This window comes from Salmo salar, chromosome 13, assembly GCF_965601325.2.
Source record: "Salmo salar chromosome 13, fSalSal1, whole genome shotgun sequence".
NCBI classification, from domain to species: domain Eukaryota; kingdom Metazoa; phylum Chordata; class Actinopteri; order Salmoniformes; family Salmonidae; genus Salmo; species Salmo salar.
Genome location: NC_138303.1, coordinates 71,410,252 through 71,431,703, shown reverse-complemented (window position 1 = coordinate 71,431,703; position 21,452 = coordinate 71,410,252). Strand labels below are relative to the sequence as shown.

General features: G+C 43.2%; 1 protein-coding gene across 4 annotated transcripts in view; it reads left to right on the top strand.

Moving 5' to 3' along the window:
• LOC106567652 (roundabout homolog 3) overlaps window positions 1-21,452 on the top strand; it is a 306,687-nt gene that overhangs the window by 259,582 nt on the left and 25,653 nt on the right. For all 4 annotated transcript variants that reach the window (XM_014137193.3, XM_014137191.3, XM_014137190.3 and 1 more), the window contains 4 exons: window positions 1,085-1,256; window positions 11,799-12,001; window positions 16,447-16,528; window positions 17,205-17,373. In XM_014137193.3, coding sequence (XP_013992668.1) covers window positions 1,085-1,256; window positions 11,799-12,001; window positions 16,447-16,528; window positions 17,205-17,373 — 626 coding nt within the window. The remainder of the gene's footprint in view (window positions 1-1,084; window positions 1,257-11,798; window positions 12,002-16,446; window positions 16,529-17,204; window positions 17,374-21,452) is intronic.

The following is a 21,452-nucleotide window of genomic DNA, read 5'->3' as shown; positions in this document are numbered from 1 at the left end:
TGAAGAATATAAAATATATTTTCAGTTGTTTAACACTTTTTCCCCCACTAATCTACAATGTAGAAAATAGTAAAAATAAAGAAAAACCCTTGAATGAGTAGGTGTGTCCAAACTTTTGACTGGTAGTGTATTACACTGCATGCATGTAACAAACACACACACACACATACAGTGCCTTCAGAAAGTATTCACACCCCTTGACTTTTTCCACATTTTGTTGTGTTACAGTCTGCATTTAAAATGAATTAATTAGAGTTTTTGTGTCACTGGCCTTCACATAATACCCCATAATGTCAAATTGGAATTATGTTTTTAGAAATGTTTACAAATTCATTAAACATTTGAAGCTGAAATGTCTTGAGTCAACAAGTATTCAACCTCTTTGTTATGGCAAGACTAAATGAGTTCAGTATAAAACATTTGCTTGTCACATAATACATTGCATGGACTCTCTCTGTGTGCAATAATAATGTTTAACATGATTTTTGTATGACTACGTCATCTCTGTACCCCACACATACAATTATCTGTAAGGTCCCTCATTCGAGCAGTGAATTTCAAACAAAGATTCAACAACAAAGACCAGGGAGGTTTTCCAAAATCTCGCAAAGAAGGGCACCTATTGGTGGATCGGTAAAAATTAAAAAAAAGCAGACATTGAATATCCCTTTGAGCATGGTGAAGTTATTCATTTAACTTTAGATGGTGTATCAATACACCCAGTCACTACAAAGATACAGGCGTTCTTCCTAACTCAGTTGCCGGAGAGGAAAGAAACCGCTCAAGGATTTCACCATGAGGCCAACGGTGACTTTAAAACAGTTAGAGTTTAACGGCTGTGATAGGAAAAAACTGAGGACGGATCAACAACTTTTTAGTTACTCCACAATACGAACCTAAATGACAGAGTGAAAAGAAGGTAGCTTGTACAAATTACAGTAAGAAATGATGATATTCTTTACCTGTGCTGACCAGTTTCAGCCTACCAGATGTGTGACATGGTGTTGTGATGTTTTATCCCCCCTGTGCTGACTGGTTTCAGCCTACCTGTTATGTGGTGTTGTGTCATTTCCTGCCTCCCCAGATCCTGCTGTTCCCCATCCAGGAAGCTGCCCAGTCCGGCCGATACTCTGTGTCTCTGAGCGGGGAGCTGACCATCACAGACGTCCTCAGTGAGGACTCGGGATACTACATCTGTCAGGCCATCTCTGTTGCCGGGAGCATCCTCACCAAGGCCCTGCTGGAGGTTGAGAGTGGTGAGTGTCTGTGGGAGAAACACAAATACACACACACACACACACTCACAGATCTGTCGTAAATATATTGAAAAAGTGTTCAGGGACAGATGAATGTACACACAAATGATAGCACATAAACATGCAAGTGAAGATACACAAATATATCTGTTGTATATCAACGTGCTCATACACACAAGTCAGGGACAGACACACCCACACTCAGTCACAGCACATACACTGAGTGCTCAAAGCATACATTTTTATTTTATTAATTTAACTTTTATTTAAGTAGGCAAGTCAGTTAAGAACAACATCTTATTTACAATGATGACCTACCAAAAGGCCTCCTGCGGGGACGGGGGCTGGGATTAAAAATACAAAAATAAAAAATAAATATAGACAAAACACACATCACGACAAGAGAGACAACACTACATAAAGCGAGACCTAAGACGACAACATAGGAAGGCAGCAACACATGACAACACAGCATGGTAGCAACACAACATGACAACAACATGGTAGCAACACAATATGGTAGCAGCACAAAACATGGTACAAATATTATTTGGCACAGACAACAGCACAAAGGGCAAGAAGGTAGAGACAACAATACATCACGCAAATCAGCCACAACTGTCAGTAAGAGTGTCCATGATTGAGTCTTTGAATGAAGAGATTGAGATAAAACTGTCCAGTTTAAGTGTTTTTTTTGCAGCTCGTTCCAGTCGCCAGCTGCAGCGATCTGAAAATGTGCAACTCAATATTAGGAAGGTGTTCCTAATGTTTGGTATACTCAGTGTATCTACAGATAGCCCATAGATTCTAGGCAGATGTTTATGTTGACTTACCTCAAACGATTTGCTTTGGAACACAGAATGTGTTGAGGCAAAGGCATTGTGCTTCGGTGCATGTGAGGCTGTACAGTAATGACTGTCTCGTTAAAGATTGGATTCCCACAGTGCCGTAAACACAAGTCATGCCAAAGCATCCAAAACAGCCTCAATGAGTGTGCGTGTCTGTGTGTGTGTTTCAATTTGTGTGCCTGTGTGTGCCTTTGCGAGTGTGTGCCTTTGCGTGTGTGTGATTGCACACTAACCTCTAACGACAGAAACCTAGCATGAGTTTCTCTAGAGCAGTGGTTCCCAAACCTTTTATAGTCCCGTACCCCTTAAAACATTTAACCTCCAGCTGCGTACCCTCTCTAACACCAGGGTCAGCGCACTCTCAAATGTTATTTTTTGCCATCATTGTAAGCCTGCCACACACACACTATACAATACATTTATTAAACATAAGAATGAGTGTGAGTTTTTGTCACAACCCGGCTCGTGGGAAGCGACAAAGTGCTCTTATGGGACCAGGGCACAAATAATATAATAATAATCAATAATTTTACTTACTTTATTTAACCGTCTTACACATAAAACCTTATTTGTTCATCAAAAATTGTGCATAACTCACCACAGGTTCAGGAGAAGAGTGTGCTTGAAAGGATGCATAAAACTCTGCAATGTTGGGTTGTATTGGAGAGAGTCTCAGCCTTAAATTATTTTCCACAGACAGTTTGTGCCTGTATTTAGTTTTCATGCTAATGAGGGCTGAGAATCCACTCTCACATACTGTAGGTACGTGGTTACAAAGGGCATCAGTGTCTTAACAGCACGATTTGCCAAGACAGGATACTTTGAGCGCAGCCCAATCCAGAAATCTGGCAGTGGCTTCTGATAAAATTCAATTTTCACAGAACCACTTGTTGCAATTTCGATGAGGCTCTCTTGTTCAGATATCGGTAAGTGGACTGGAGGCAGGGCATGAAAGCGATAACGAATCCAGTTGTTTTTGTCATCCGTTTCGGGAAAGTACCTGCGTAATTGCGCACCCAACTCACTCAGGTGCTTCACTATATCACATTTGACATTGAGTTCATTTGCACACAAAAAAATCATACAATGATGGAAAGACCTGGGTGTTGTCCTTGTTAATGCAGACAGAGAAGAACTCCAACTTAATCATAGCCTCAATTTTGTCCCGCACATTGAATATAGTTGTGGAGAGACACTGTAATCCTAGGTTCAGATCATTCAGGCGAGAAAAAGCATCACCCAGATAAAGCAGTCATGTAAGAAACTCGTCATCTTGCAAGCGGTCAGACAAGTGAAAATGATGGTCAGTAAAGAGAACTTTAAGGTCTTCTCTCAATTAAAAACAATGTGTCAATACTTTGCCCCTTAATAACCAGTGCAGTATGTTGTAAAAGCGTTACATGGTCACTGCCCATATCATTGCATAGTGCAGAAAATACACGAGTTTTTTTACATTTATTTTTATTTCACCTTTATTTAACCAGGTAGGCCAGTTGAGAACAAGTTCTCATTTAAACTGCGACCTGGCCAAGATAAAGCAAAGCAGTGCGACAAAAACAACACAGAGTTACACATGGGATAAACAATCGTACAGTCAATACAGTCAATAAGGAGGTAAGGCAATAAATAGGCCAATAGTGGCGAAGTAATTACAATTCAGAAATTTACACTGGAGTGATTTATGTGCAGATGAGGATGTGCAGGTAGAAACACTGGTGTGCAGAAGAGCAAAAAAAAAAAATATGGTAATGAGTTAGGTAGGTGGTTGTATGGGCTATTTACAGATGGGCTGTGTACAGCTGCAGCGATCGGTAAACTGCTCTGACAGCTGACGCTTAAAGTTAGTGAGGGAGATATACAGTTGAAGTTGGAAGTTTACATAGACTTAGGTTGGAGTCATTAAAACTCGTTTTTCAACCACTCCACAAATTTCTTGTTAACAAACTATAGTTTTGGCAAGTCGGTTAGGACATCTACTTTGCATGACACAAGTAATTTTTCCAACAATTGTTTACAGATAGATTATTTCACTTATAATTCACTGTATCACAATTCCAGTGGGTCAGAAGTTTACATACACTAAGTTGACTGTGCCTTTAAACAGCTTTGAAAATTCCAGAAAATGATGTCATGGCTTTAGAAGCTTTTGATAGGCTAATTGACATCATTTGAGTCAATTGGAGGTGTAGCTGTGGATGTATTTCAAGGCCTACCTTCAAACTCAGTGCCTCTTTGCTTGACATCATGGGAAAATAAAAATAAATCAGCCAAGACCTCAGAAAAAAAGTTGTAGGCCTCCACAAGTCTGGTTCATCCTTGGGAACAATTTCCAAGTGCCTGAAGGTACCACGTTCATCTGTACAAACAATAGTACGCAAGTATAAACACCATGGGACCACGCAGCCGTCATACCGCTCAGGAAGGAGACGTGTTCTGTCTCCTAGAGATGAACGTACTTTGGTGTGAGAAGTGCAAATCAATCCCAGAACAACAGCAAAGGACCTTGTGAAGATGCTGGAGGAAACCGATTCAAACGTATCTATATCCACAGTAAAATGAGTCCTATATAGATATAACTTGAAAGGCCACTCAGCAAGGAAGAAGCCACTGCTCCAAAACTGCCATAAAAAAAGCCAGACTACGGTTTGCAATTGCACATGGGGACAAAGATCATACTTTTTGGAGAAATGTCCTCTGGTCTGATGAAACAAAAATAGAACTGTTTGGCCATAATATCGTTATGTTTGGAGGAAAAAGGGGGAGGCTTGCAAGCCGAAGAACACCATCCCAACTGTGAAGCACGGGAGTGGCAGCATCATGTTGTGGGGGTGCTTTGCTGCAGGATGGACTGGTGTACTTCACAAAATAGATGGCATCATGAGGGAGGAACATCATGTAGATATATTGAAGCAACATCAAGACATCAGTCAGGAAGTTAAAGCTTCGTCGCAAATGGGTCTTCCAAATGGATAATGACCCAAACATACTTTCAAAGTTGTGGCAAAATGGCTTAAGGACAACCAAGTCAAGGTATTGGAGTGGCCATCACAAAGCCCTGACCTCAATCCTATAGAAAAATTGGGGGAAGAACTGAAAAAGCGTGTGCAAGCAAGGAGGCTTACATGCCTGACTCCGTTACACCAGCTCTGTCAGGAGGAATGGGCCAAATTGAATCCAACTTATTGTGAGAAGCTTATGGAAGGCTACCCGAAACGTTTGACCCAAGTTAAACAAGGCAATGCTACCAAATACTAATTGAGTGGATGTAAACTTCTGATCCACTGGGAATGTGATGAAAGAAATAAAAGCTGAAATAAATCATTCTCTCTACTATTATTCTGACATTTCACATTCTTAAAATAAAGTGGTGATCCTAACTGACCTAAGACAGGGAATTTGGCTAAGGTGTATGTAAACTTCTGATTTCAACTGTAAGTCTCCAACTTCAGTGATTTTTATTTTTTTTGCAATTCGTTCCAGTCATTGGCAGCAGAGAACTGGAAGGAAAGGAGGCTGAAGAGGTGTTGACTTTGGGAATGACCAGTGAAATATACCTGCTGGAGCACGTGCTACGGGTGGGTGTTGCTATGGTGACCAGTGAGCTGAGATAAGGTGGAGCTTTACCTAGCAAGGACATAGATGACCTGGAGCCAGTGGGTTTGGCGTTGAATATGTAGTGAGGACCAGCCAACGAGAGCATACAGGTCACAGTGGTGGGTAGTATATGGGGCTTTGGTGACAAAACAGATGGCACTGTGATAGACTGCATTCAATTTTCTGAGTAGAGTGTTGGAGGTTATTTTGTAAATGACATCGCCGAAGTCAAGGATCTGTAGGATAGTCAGTTTTACGAGGGTATGTTTGGCAGCATGAGTAAAAGAGGCTTTGTTGCGAAATAGGAAGCTGATTCTAGATTTAACTTTGGATTGGAGATGCTTAATGTGAGTTTGGAAAGAGAGTTTTCAGACTAGCCAGACACCTAGGTATTTATAGTTGTCCACATATTCAGAGTAGTGATGCTAGTCCAGTTGAAGAGCATGCATTTCGTTTTACTAGCATTTAAGAGCTGTTGGAGGCCACGGAAGGAGTGTTGTATGGCGTTGAAGCTCATTTGGAGGTTCGTTAACACAGTGTCCAAAGAAGGGCCAGATGTATACAGAATGGTGTCATCTCCGTAGAGGTGGATCAAAGAATCACCCGCAGCAAGAGCGACATCATTGATATATACGGAGAAAAGTGTCGGCCTGAGAATTGAACCCTGTGGCACCCCCATAGAGACTGCCAGAGGTCCGGATAACAGGCCCTCCGATTTGACACACTGACCTCTATCTGAGAAGTAGTTAGTGAACCAGGCGAGGCAGTCATTGAAGAAACCAAGGCTGTTGAATGTGGTGATTGACAGAGTCGAAATCCTTGGCCAGGTCGATTAAGACTGCTGCACAGTACTGTCAATTATCGATGGTGGTTATGATATCATTTAGGACCTTGAGCGTGGCTGAGGTGCACCCGTCACCAGCTCGGAAACCAGATTGCATAGCGGAGAAGGTACGGTGGAATTCGAAATGGTCGGTGATCTGTTTGTTCACTTGGCTTCCAAAGACTTTAGAAAGGCAGGGCAGGATGGATATAGGTCTGTAACAGTTTGTGTCTAGAGTGTCTCCTCCTTTGAAGAGGGGGATGAAAGGAGCTTTCCAACATACAATGTTATACATGGGTTTAAAGCTAAACTTCTTGTTAATCCAACCATGGTGTCAGATTTCAAAAAGGCTTTACGGCGAAAGCATATCATGCGATTATCTGAGAACAGCGCCCAGCAGACAAATCATTACAAACAGTAACAAGCCAAGTAGAGGAGTTACACAAGTCAGAAATAGGGATAAAATGAATCACTTACCTTTGATGATCTTCATATGTTTGCACTCACAAGACTCCCATTTACTCAATAAATGTTCGTTTTGTTCGATAAAGTCTCTGTTTATATCCAAAAACCTCAGTTTTGTTGGCGCGTTTTGTTCAATAATCCACTGTCTCAAACAACATCCGGTGAAATTGCAGAGCGTGAAACTCAACAAAACAGAAATTCTCATAATAAACATACATAAAAGATACAAATGTTATACATCAGCTTAAAGATAAACTTCTTGTTAATCCAACCGCTGTGTCAGATTTCAAAAAGGCTTTACGGCGAAAGCAAACCATACGATTATCTGAGAACAGCGCCCAGCAGACAAATCATTACAAACAGTAGCCAAGAAGAGGAGTAACAAAAGTCAGAAATAGTGATAAAATGTATGACTTACCTTTGATGATTTTCATATGGTTGCACTCCGAAGACTCCATGTTACACAATAAATGTTAGTTTTGTTCAATAATGTCCCTCTTTATGTCCAAAAACCTCAGTTTTGTTGGTGCGTTTTGTTTAGCAATCCATTGGAACAAAGCGCGGTCACAACAGACAGATGAAAAATCAAAAAAGTACAATAAAAGTTTGTAGAAATATGTCAAACGATGGTTAAAATCAATCCTCAGGTTGTTTTTGTCATAAAAATTCAATAATATTTCAACTGGACAAAAGCTTTGTCAATAGAAAAGGAGAAACAAGAAAGGCACGCTCCCGGACTCATGTCTGGAAATTTCCACTGTCCACTCATTGAAAGTGCTGTATCTCCCTCATTTTTCAGAGTAAAAGCCTGAAACAATGCCTAAAGACTGGCCACATGTAGAAGAAGTAATAGAGATTGTGAACTGGGTCCTAAGTCTTTGCATGGTGGATAGGCTTTCAATGGAAAAACAGCCTTTCAAAATAATAGCACTTCCTGGATGGATTTTTCTCAGGTTTTTGCCTGCCATATCAGTTCTGTTATACTCACAGACATTATTTTAACAGTTTTGGAAACTTTAGAGTGTTTTCTATCCAAATCTACCAAATAGCAGGCAGTTTACTTTGGACACGCTTTTCATCCAAAATGCTGCCCCCTACCCTAGTGATGTGAAGAACAAATTCTTATTTTCAATGACAGCTTAGGAACAGTGGGTTAACTGCCTTGTTCAGGAGCAGAACGACAGATTTTTACCTTGTCAGCTCAGGGATTTGATCTTGCAACCTTTCAGTTACTAGTCCAATGCTCTAACTACTAGGCTACCTGCCGTCCCAATTAAGTCCTCCACAATAGTATGTTGCTTGCCTGTCCTAGCCATTCGGTAGCTCACCATATAAGACCCTTCTAGCCCCTTTTTATAATGGTATCTGTTGCTTTTATACAAGTCTTACTACTCGAAAGTCGTTTAAAAAAAACTCAGTGGCTTATTTTTGTAATTGGCATGTTTTGTTTCTAAAATTCTAAGGAAGAGTGAAGGTTTCATCGAGTTGTGAGATAGTACTTTTGCACACTGCGGCTGACGAAAGGCACTACTCCAAATATAAGTGAACCCCAAATCAATGTAGTTGTTATCATATTTGCGCCTCTTCCATGGTCCAACTTCCCTGTCTGTTGTTCGTTGCTTTCCTGGGTAAAGGGGCAGTAACTTTTCGGCTGCATCAGATTCACAACTGTCAGTGTCCATGCTAGCTGGGCTAACAATAAATGTAGATTTACTGATGCTACCATTGGATGTGCTCGTGGAAGCAGAACAACTTGTGTCGTCGAGAGGTGCAGGTGTACAGTAGTACTGCTGGTAGTAGCAGTACTACCAGCAGAGCTGGTATGTGTCTTTTTTTAACCATTTACCATTTTCGAGCAAACGGAATGAGCAGCAGCTATGTTTGGCTACATATGGACCGTTAGTGGAATTTCCGCCAGAGAATAACGATTAATGTGATTGGATGTAAGTTATTTGACTAGGCTACCTGTATTTGACATTTTGTTGTTATTTCGCTGAACACTAGATGGTTTCATTTTATTTTTGGCAGTGAAACGAGGCTACTCAGGCGAGGAAAAACCCCCCAAATGTATAGCCCCGTTGGAAAATATAAATGGACTGTTTGAAAATGTGAATGAAAAAAATAAAAATGTGAATCACATTTTTATTTGGCGTACCGCATACATCCGTTTGGGAATACCTGCTCTAGAGTAAGTTGATTACCCCCTAGGGCTCACTATCACACACAGCTGGCTTCAATTAACCTACCTCCCAAACCCAACCCAGCACCTTCCTCATACAAACCCCACATTCAAATCCCATTACCTTCTAACACTTTGAGTGTATCCCATATGGCATCCTCTTCCTTTTATAGTGCACTACTTTTGACCAGAGCCCTAGGTCAAAAGTAGTGCACTTTAATGGGAATAGGGTGCCATTGGGAAGCATCCTTTTTCCGACTACCTTATCGCCTTGTTTTATTTGGACATATTTCATGGACTGCGGGTTTGGCCCATGGACTACCCCCCCTGCCAGTCCCTCCACCCTCCATCACTCCCTTCACAACTGCTTAAACCTAAATAAATTAAAAACTCTTCAAAGCCGCCCCAAATTAAAAATCATCGCCCCCCCCCCCCAGTCCCCCAAATGAGCGAACAGCAGGAGGTAAAGCGAGACGTAATCAAACAGGACAAGTCGCAATGGCGCTATGCAAATTAACCTCGCCGGGAACATATGCTCCGCTCATCGCGCCGCGCCCAGTAAGGAAGGGGATAAACTGTTGTTTAGATGTATCTGTGCTCCGCATCTGCCTCAAAGCACTGTAGCTTAGCTAGCCGTTCCCTGCCTACCATACAGACGACAATGCACTTGTACGTTATGCTAACCGATATACAGTTAATATTCGTTTTTCATTTTCCCTTTGTCATAGTCATAGTTCGTGAATGTTACTCTGTAAGATGTCAGCACACACACAGTGGTGTTTACATGATGGTGTGCACACAAGACATACAGAGGTGGCATGAGCAGATCCATATATGTACATTGGCTGGCCTCTGTTTGCAGGGCATGGTGGTCTAGTGAGTATATAGCCAGGGCCTGTGTTTCACTACAGGGTAAACAGTCTATGGAGGGATGGGATTTAGTGCCAAGGGGTTAAACAAGGAGTACACTATGGATGTACTGTGTACTACTTACATAATACTGTATGTAGGATCTTCATTTGAACAGGAAATGTGAATTGTTATGTGGATTATAATTCAAGGCCATTTTTCTAGGTTATGTGTTAGGACATATCAAGTCTGCCATTTTTAAGTGGAAATGACAAACATTATAAGCCTTTTAAAAATGTGAATACATTACAAGTTTGCATCTCCTGCTGTGCAGGAAATGTCCTGCAACAACAGGGTGATAAAATTAAGATCCTACATCTGTATGTTCTATATTGCTCGATACTAGTCAATGCAGAAAATGTCAATACACTTCAAAAGGTAATTATACTTCATATCTGACTGTGTAGTGGACACTGTTCCCTTTTCACACAAACGCGCGCACACACATAAATACTCAAACACAATAATCCACACACATACTCTGCTCCTCCTTTCCATTTTTAGCTTCTATGAAGGCAGGTCATTTCGATATGTACTGTATCTTAAGTGAAGCCACTTACGCCATATGGCTATTTAGCACAGACATAACCAAACCCACTTAGAATGTGGACTAATGCAGGAATTGAGTCCACAACCTTGGTGGTATGTTGTGAAAGATTATGTTTCCTTTCCATGATGTTTATTCATATAAGTATCCTCCTGGCCTCTTGGAACAAAGCCCAATATTGCAAACCTAATCTCAGCATGTACCCAATCCCAGCAGTCTAATGTCCTTGGTTTTACCATCAGAACTGTTTGATACTGGAGAGGGAATGGTAAATGCCAAAGTAATTGACTCGTCAATGACTTATTCATGGTCCTCCACCTCCCCGATTCAAGAAGAATTTTCCAGGTTTAGTCAAACAAATAATAAATTATTCAGCGCTACTTTGACGTGTTAAGCCATAACAATGCTGTACAGTGGGAGAAAGCAATATGAGTGAAGATGTTATGGTAAATAAAGGCCTGCACTGGCAAAACACTACAGTTCAGTAGAGTAACTGCCATGGGTAGACTTTTTTTGACTGAAAGTTGACATTACCGGGACAGGTTCTGCTAAATTAATATTTAGATATTTCTTTCCATGCCTTGAAAGCAGTCTACGGACAAGGAGTGACTGCAATCCACACGGTTTTGTTAAACTAGACACTGAAATTGTAGTATTTTTATTTAACTATCCCTTTAATATCTAACCAATAAATGCCAACTTCATTGAACCGCTGTTTTATTTCACATATAAATCGTCTCTAGAGCAACAGGGAAAAACTAGATTGCTACATGCTCGAGCAAAAGATATCTATGTCATTGATTGGATGTGAAATGGGGCAGGAGCAGGGGGTTTGTTGACTCGCTGAGAGCTGCGTTATTTTACGTCTGCATATTTTTACACCACCGTGCCTGCCGTTAGTGATTTACACTGGTTAATATGAAGAGTTATGTCCCAACAGAATTCGAGGTGGACTCCATGCTGAAAATGGTTAGGATAGTGTTTTTATGGAATACACTCAACGACCCACTGGGCACAGATGTCAATTCAACGTCTATTCCACGTTGGTTCAACATAATTTCATTGAAATGACGTGGAAACAATGTTGATTGAACCAGTGTTTGCCCAGTGGTACACACTCTCTTAATGCACACTCTTACCCACTCTCTGTCTCTCCCTCCTTCCCTCCCCCACACAGCACCCTCCGACCGAGTCCCGCCAATCATCCGCCAAGGGCCAGCCAATCAAACGTTGGCACCAGGCTCCACCGCTCAATTGCAGTGCCACGTGATGGGTAACCCTCTGCCCAGCATCCAATGGGAGAAGGACGGCCAAAGGATACTGGGTGACGAGCGTGTCAGCCTGATGGAGAAGGGAACGTTCCAGATCACAAACCTGCAGGTACCTGAAAAGAACATACAAAGAACGTTCCCAATAATTCTTAAGAACTTAAAAATAATGTTCTCAATGATTCTCATAAATGTAGAAAGAACGTTCCAAACAATTCTCTTTCCCTCCTCCTCTGTAAATGCCTTCACGCCCTGCATAATAGCATATGAAATGAAACACCTCACATTGCATCTCAACGCACTCCAAGTCTCATCATATCAATCGTCTGAGGTAACTCTCCTAAGTGACACTAAGCAACCGCATGCAATAACACCCGAGTGTTATTTCCAAAGCAACGCAATCAACTAAATCAAATCCAAGTGAAGACTGACAGTGAAATGCTTACTTATGGGCCCTTGCCAACAATGCAGAGAGACAAAAAGAGAAATAAATACACAATAAGTAACTACTCATCCTTAATGGTATTTAGCTTAGTTTAATTCACTGTATTATTATGACTGACTGCCATTTAGAGCAATAGAAAGCCATACCAGTTTTCAGATGCCACGGCAACCTGTCCTCTTGATATATTGATATGGCCTCAGTGAGTGGCATACAGGCCATACAAGCTGTCCAGTCTGACACACATCTGAGCAATGTAATTCATTCAAATTAAGAGCAAGATATTAATATTGGAATATTGGACCGCAGGAGTGACTTTTTTATGGTTTATGGGTGACTCATTGACTTAGTAATTGGCTGTCGAGTTTCTGTGGTGCATAATCGCCAAAGTAATGAGCGGGTGCAATCGTTAGCAGTCGTTATTGGTGGCGTACGCACGGCTAATGAAATCCATTCTACCCAGAGCCCTCTGGGGTTGCGGGCTGCACCTGCGGGTCACCGTAGTGTGTGGCGAGCTTCGGGCCGGCTGACGTGTTAATTAATTGATTGTCGAGCCCACAGTGATTAACGATTGCTGTGACTTTAATTAAATCCTTGTTGGGAGAGAGAGAGAGAGAGAGAGAGAGAGGAGAGAGAGAGAGAGAGAGGAGAGAGAGAGAGGAGAGAGAGAGAGAGAGAGAGAGAGAGAGAGAGAGAGAGAGAGAGAGAGAGAGAGAGAGAGAGAGAGAGAGAGAGAGAGAGAGAGAGAGAGGAGAGGAGAGAGGAGAGAGGAGAGAGAGGGAGAGGAGAGGAGAGAGAGAGAGAGAGGAGAGAGAGGGAGAGAGAGAGAGAGCTCAATGCACCAACATCAAAAATGTTCAGCTAAAATTTCAACCGCATGCAATCAAAATATAGCAAATAATCTTTAGTACTTCCTCTGCCCACTGTATTTGTGAATTTCTCATATCTCGACTAGATGGACTGTACTTATGTCAATTTCTATCATTTTGAATCTTGGACACTCTTCCTCCTTGTATTTATCGCTATCTCCCACTTTTATCAGGTTGCTCCTCTTTTAACTAAGGCAGAGCGGGGCACAGGAAGAAGGGGAGGATGGGGCGGAGGAGAGAGGGCCGGCCACCCGACAGATGGTCCGTTTGTTCCTCTCTGGGACTGAAGCAATGCCCATTACCTCGGGACCAGAGCCAGACACACACTACAACTACAGCACTGTGCCAAGCCTCCCTCTAACAGGACAGAGAGAGAAGGGGGGGAGAAAGAAAGGAAAGAGAGGGAGAAAGAAAGCGATAGAGAAAGAGACAGGATATTGAGATGAAAATATGAGATGGGGAGAAATAGAAGTCAAGGAAGATGCTACAACACAGACAGAGTGCACTTGAGATGATATCAGAACAGCGAGGAAGGGTAGAAAATAAGGAACGCATTCCACAACCAGGAACGAGCTTAGACATTTGGCTCCCGGTTGACTCTCCCCACCTTCACCCTTCAACCATTTTTAACTATCTGTTTAGCGCAGCGCCTAAAGCTGCCAACCATGATTAATGCTCAGGTGCCCATCTGTTTAACCCCTCCCAATCCTGTCGCCCCAAACATCCACATCATTGGCTGCCTTGGCTGCCATACAGGTCCTTTCAAGGTCAGCTGGCCTATAGGAAGAGAGAAGGAAGAGTGACGTACTATTGGACTTGGAGTCACCTCTCCTGTCCTTCTTGGGGCTTTTAGACAGGGAACTTAGACTTGAGTTATACCAATGCCACTGCAACTGGCCACACACACACACACACACACACACACACACACACACACACACACACATACACACACAAGGGTATAGAGAAGTGGATGTCAACCAAGCACAAACAACATTGCTATTATCTTGATTGCATTGTGTTGGCTCGCTGTGTGTTTTTGTAGTGTGCTTTGTATAATTCATTAGCTTTAGTTTTGAATAAGATTGGTCTTACATTAACCATGAGGGCTGAATGCCTAGTCGTTAGTTTGAAATCTCTGTGTGTGTGTGTGTGTGTGTGTGTGTGTGTGTGTGTGTGTGGCCCACTAACCTGCAGGCGGTTGGGGGTGAGCTGTCAACACTATTAGATCATTGTCTGCGAGTTAAAGTCCCTACAGGTGTAGGATCTTAATTTGACCAGTTTCTCACAGCAGGAAGATAATCCTGCAGCAACAGGAAATGTGAATTATTGATAAAAAAATGTTTTGGGGGCAAATCTGAATTTACAAGCATTTTAAACCTTGAATACATTAGTGCCTTTCCTGCAATAACAGGGTGATCAAATTGAGATCCTACATTTGTACATCTTCCACTGTTGTAAGCAATTTCTAGCCCTTGTCTCGCTCTCAGCCTCCCAATGAAATTTTAATAGGCAATGTTCTCCCTGACCCACACTTATCGTCTTAAACACACACACACACGTGTGCACTACCTACACACTCACACACAATTACCAGTAGGCACGTACGCAATCACACACATGCACGTGCGAGTATACACACACATGCACACACACATGCACACACCCATGTGCGCGCGCGCGCACACACACACACACACACATACACACCACACACACACACACACACTTGCTAGTGTCAGCCCAGATTGCTGGTTACTGTTGAGTGCTCAGTATAAAGCAAAGTAAGAGCCACAGAAGTTTGCAGACCCGCTCTGGTTACTAAAGGTCTCTCCTTTATCCTCCTCTAAACTCCCACACTGGTTCAAAAGGATCAGGGCCCATATTTATCAAGTGTTTCAGATAGGAGTGCTGATCTATGATCAGTTTTGCCTTTTCGATCATGAATACGATTAAATGGATAGTAGGGACTCCTACCCTGAGCACTGCTAGCCTGAACTTGAAGCTGTCTGCCTGCTCTACTGCCCTGTCGATGTGGATGGGGGCGTGTCCACGATCAGCTCCTTGTTCTTGCTGACGTTGATGGAGAGGTTGTTGCTCCGGCACCACACTGCCAGGTCACTGACCTCCTCCCTGTAGGCTGACTCATCGTTGCCGGTGATCAGGCCTACCACCGTCGTGTTTTCAGCGAACTTGATAATGGTGTTGGAGTTGTGCGTGGCCACACAGTCGTGGGTGTACAAGGAGTACAGGAGGGGACTAAGCACACACCCTTGTGGGGCCCCTGTGTTAAGGGTCAGCGTGGCGGAGATGATGTTGCCTACCCTCACCATCTGGGGTCGGCCCGTCAGGAAGTCCAGGATCCAGTTGCAGAGGGAGGTGTTCAGACCCAGAGTCCTAAGCTTGGTGACGAGCTTGGAGAGAACAATGTTGTTGAACGCTGAGCTGTATTCAATTTACAGCATTCTCACATAGGTATTCCTCTAATCTAGGTGGGTGAGGGCAGTGTGAAGAGCAATTGAGATTGCGTCATCTATGGATCTGTTGGGGCGGTATGCAAATTGGAATGGGTCTAGGGTGGCTGGGATGGTGGTGTTTTTGTGTTCCATAACCAGTCCCTCAAAGCACTTCATGATTACAGAACTGAGAGCTACAGGGCGGTAGTCATTGTGGCATGAAGCTTTAGAGTTTTTAGGAACAGGAATGATGGTGGTCATCTTAAAACATGTGGAGATTACAGACTGGGACCAGGAGAGGTTAAAAATGACAGTGAATATGCTTGCCAGCTGTTCTGTGCGTGCTCTGAGAACATATACTCTAAAGCCATATATACACTGAGTATACAAAACATTAAGAACACCTGCTTTTTCCATTACATAGACTGACCAGGTGAATCCAGGTGAACGCTATGATCCCTTACTGATGTCACTTGCTAAATCCACTTCAATCAGTATGGTATTTGGTGCCAGGCACACCGATTTGTGTCAAAAACAGGCAACACTGCTGGGTTTTTCCTTCTTAACAGTTTCCTGTGTGTACCAAGAATGGTCCAACACCCAAAGGACATCAAGCCAACTTGACAGTACTGTGGGAAGCATTGGAGTCAACATGGCAGATGTTCTAGGCAGATGTTCGTGTTGACTTACCTGGAAAGATTTGCTTTGGAACACCGAATATGAAGAGGCAAAGGCATTGTGTTTTGGTGCATGTACACGATGTTAACTGAGCCCTCTCTCTTGTTGCCAGGAAACCGACTCAGGGGCCTACACCTGCGTGGCTTCCAGCTCGAGCGGAGAGACGACATGGAGCGGAGTACTCACGGTGAAAGGTAAATGCACACGCATGCACACACGTGTACACACACGCACGCACACACACGGTGAAAGGTAAATGTACTGCAGTAAACACCTCCTTACAGACTATTAGATTCCCTCTATGACATTACATGCCCATATAAGATCATTATCAGCCGTAGGTATGGCAGTGAATGGAGAAATAAGGCAAAGGTCTTGTGAAATTGTGGATGTAATCGCACCTAGGGGCGTTGTTTGGCCCAAGGCGAAGCGGAGGGATGATGAGTTGGAAGAAGTAATGCCTTATTGCTGCTATGAAATGCTGCTGTTTGATGAAGCTTGATACGATGGTATTTAGTGCCTACAAATGCATCTTAAAAACAACCAAGCAGAAATTCACAACTAAACTCTTATTTTTAGATGTGAATTGTCAAAGTCAGTTACTGTGATCAGGGCTGGGGTCGGTTCCATTTCATTCCTTATTGAAGACAAATGTCACTTTTCAATTCATGATTGATCGTATTACATGAATTATTTGTTGGTAACTCACAAAAGGACTAGTGCTAGTCTTCCAACAACAGTAAGATTGAGAATGGTTGCACTACCACTATACATAGGAGATCCACTACCATCCAGCTAACCTCTCATCCTCTGTCTCTGTTTCTTTTTAAATACACTTCATACAAAGTTTGATTTAATTGTGATTTTCAGAGAGTGGAGGTTCGTCTGTCCCCCAGGCATCAGAACCTTTCCAGCTGCCAGGACCGCCCCAGAAGCCTGTGGTGACCGACGTGACCCGCAACAGTGTCACCCTCACCTGGCAGCCCAACGCCCACGAGGGAGGCGCCGCCGTCACCTCATACATCATCGAGGCCTTCAGGTGAGTGGACAGTAGGAGTTGGACCACGTTCAATAGGGCTCAACCTCGTGGTGCATTCTGTAGAACAGACAGAAAGACAGATATGTCAGCTCTATTCATGCTACATTTTTGGGAGGTTGAAGTAACACGTTACATCTAAAGACACACTTGCACATACTGGTGACTTGAAACATTTTTGAAGGATGGGAGACCCACGGTATAGGCGCGGGCTGCACAGAGGCGACAAAGCATGTTTCAAAAGTCGTCAAAGACAAATGATTTCAACCTAAAACGCTTAAGAAATATATTTACAGTAAAATATTATGGGGAATGAGAAGTCTATGGTTGGGAAGGAATCACAGCTGGGATTGAATGAGGGTATGAGGTATGAGTTGAGGCCTTCAGAGGCTTCAATCTGATGTGGGCAATGAAAAGGGTTCTTCAACAAAAAATCCACTACATTGTCATTAGTGTTAGCTAGTCATTCCTATGGAGACAACTGCACTCTGGTAGTTAGCTAGCTACTTGCAACTAAAGTTAGCAGGAACATTTCAAATGAATGTCACTAACTTGACACAAAACTAAAGTTTTAAAACCAAGAAAGAAATATATAATCTACCTCCTCCATCTCCTGTAGTTTGAAGAAACTAATTTGAATTGAATAATATCCTAGGAATGCTCAACTATTCACAATCTCAATCTATCCAACAATGTCACCAACTCACCAAGCTTCAAAATCATACATGCAAGATCACACAAGTACTAGGATCATTCTCTGATCCTTTGATTGGATGGACAACATGTTCATACTGCCAAAGCTTTGACTGGTTGAAGGACGTCCACCGGAAGGTGTCTTAATTACCATGTAGGTCTATGAAAGGGAGTGAGGAGCACAAGCCTTCTAGGTTTTGTATTGAAGTCAATGTAGCCAAAGAAGGACAGAAAATGACTGTCCTCTGGCTACACCATGGTGCTACCCTAGAGGGTGCTGTTGAGACTACTGTATACTTTCATTGCAAAACTGAGTGTTTTAATCAGGTATTTGGTGATGTGAATATATTTAGTATAGGTTTATCGTAACTCTTTTTTATATTTATGAAATTCACTGAGCCTCCACTGGCAGACACACAGTGTTCTACACTCCAGCCCCCAGCCCTCTCTCTCAAATCAAATCAAATTGTATTGGTCACATACACATATTTAGCAGATGTTATTGCGGGTGTAGCAAAATGCTTGTGTTCCTAGCTCCAACAGTGCAGGAGTATCTAACAATGCACAAGTACACACATCTAAAAGTAAAAGAATGGAATTAAGAAATATATAAATATTAGGACGAGTAATGTCGGAGTGCCATTGACTAAAATACAGTAGAATAGAATACAGTATATACATAAGAAATGTGTAAAGCAGTATGTAAACATTATTAAAGTGACTAGTGTTCCATGTCAGTGCATATGGGGTAGCAGCCTCTGAGGTGTAGGGTTGAGTAACCGGGTGGTAGCCGGCTAGTGATGGCTATTTAACAGTCTGATGGCCTTAAGATAGAAGCTGTTTTTCAGTCTCTTGGTGCACCTGTACTGACCTCGCCGTTGGGATGATAGCGGGGGGAAAAGGCCGTGGTTCAGGTGGTTGATGTCCTTGATGATCTTTTTGGCCTTCCTGTGACATCGGGTGCTGTAGGTGTCCTGGAGGGCAGGCAATGTGCCCCCAGTGATGCGTTGGGCAGACCACACCACCCTCTGGAGAGCCCTGCGGTTGCGGGCGGTGCAGTTGCCATACCAGGCGATGATACTGCTCTCAATTGTATGAGGGTCTTAGGGGCCAAGACAAATTTCTTCAGCCTCCTGATGTTGAAGAGGCACTTCACCACACCATTTCTAGTCAGAGGTTGCTGTGGGCAGCATCCCTCACCCTTTATTAATGGTGTCAGTGTACACACACACACACACACACACACACGCACACACACACACACACCCCTGTGGACACCCTGACCCAGACACATTTCACATTCTAATCAACCTCAGCTAGGTTGAAGGCTGGCCCATGCTAACCCACTCCCCAAACCTCCCAGCTGCCCCCCACTTTGACTTTAGCCCCCATCAAACGTCACACAAACACACATACGCAGCTTAGTGCACCTCTGTGGAGCTAAAATGGTAATGTGTTTAAATGTGGCCGGCACAGACAGATAGACGGAGTCCTTGGGCTATTGTACCCTGAGCGGATCCGGGCTAGCTCTATTTACTGAGAGAGAGGTTCCTATGGGTCTCACAGCGGGCTGATAGGATGCAGAGGGATGGAGGGATGGAAAGACGAATATAGAGGGATGGAGGAATAAAGGGATGAGGAAGCAGGTCAGACACAGATAGACAGTGTTACGAGTAAACGACAAAGGCTCCGTAGGGTCTAACAGTGGCCTGATAGGACGCAGAGGGATGGAGGGAGGGATGAAGGGATGAGAAAGCTGGTCCAGACGTGGACGGACTGTGTTACGAGGAAATGCCCCCCTCCCCTTCCCTGTTAATTTAGGTGGGGACTATCTCATCCTGACTCACTAGCCCCCTCATCATTCTTCTCTCACCTTGCCCCCTGGGCAGTAGTTAGCACCGTGCCGAGTGGCCCAAATTGATTGTTTATAGAGTTGCTGTGGGGGCTGAATAGGTTAGTTTAGAGTAACATTTCCTTGTCTGAGGTGCTGGGGGTCATTTGGGGGTTGGAAGGTAGGTGTGGCCAGGGGGAGAGGGGATGTGTGTGTGTGTGTGTGTGTGTGTGTGTGTGTGTGTGTGTGTGTGTGTGTGTGTGTGTGTGTGTGTGTGTGTGTGTGTGTGCATGCGTGCAGGACAAGGTGGAGATAGAATCCTGACATGTTGTTACTGTATGAAGATGGGCAGATTTACAATTGTCCTCTCTCCATTCTATAGGACACGGAGGAGAGGAACACTCGTTTTTTTCCCCATTGGCATGTTTGTGTTGCGAGTGTATATTTCCGTGTGTATTTGTGTGTTTCCTGTGTGTGTCCTAAGTTTCAGCCTCCCCTCGGACAAAGTGACCTTGGATTTATCACTATTGGGCGGTCCGCTGGAGGAATATTTACGGCTCACACAGCTTTTATCGCTGTCGCCTAATTGCGCAGGTCGGCTATAAAGTCACTCGTCTGCTACAGCAGTCACTGGTCCCGAGGGGGAAATGAAAAAGGAACGGGTTGAGGAAAAGATAAGAAAAAGCGAGTGATGAGGGGTGGAGGAGGGGGTCATGTAACTATGCCAGTAAACAATAAACAAGGTATGACAGAAAATCTAAAGAAGACCAGGCAGGAGAGGAAAATGCAAACGGAACTTGCCTTTATTAGATGCATTGTTTACAAGATTTATCCCATTATTTATTAGAAGGCAAAACACGAATATTTAAGATGACAAACATTTTAAAAAAACGAACAAAGAAACATGTCATAAACACAGCTGGCGTTATTGTTATTTACCAGATGCTCTGGCATGGTCTGATGGTGCGTCATGGCTAAGAATCTGAGTGGGCTAAAAATAGCTCCGTCATCATTTCCTGGATCTGTCACTGGGCTCCGGAACGCAGTGCGTCAAATGAGCATGGGGGATAGCGAAGCATCGCTGAACACAGCACTTAATGACTAAGCAAACAGCTTCAGCCTGGGCTCTGCTGTTCTAGTGGCTCCTATCTGATTCTCTGTCAAAAAAAAGACTGAGGAACAGTTTGTAGTAACTATTAAGTCATTACAATGTTTAGTGGAATGCTTTGCCAATCACCTGACGAAGGGGTATACCTAGTCAGTTGCACAACCAAAATGTGTCTTCCGCAATTAACCCAACCCCTCCGAATCAGAGAGTTGCAGCGGGCTGCCTAAAAGTCAATCTGTGTCTGAAGTGGAGTACAGCATTTACTGTGAAGCAGCCTCCGCAGACATCAGGGCTTTCGTATTTCTTGCGCTTGGCGGAGCAGAGCTATTGTGAAGGAAGTTGTCAAGTTTGTGTTCATACAGGACGTACCGCCGCCACCTATTGTCAACCAATCATGCCAATGCAGAGCTATCATGTCAATGCTTCTGCATGCCTCCACAATTGTTTCAC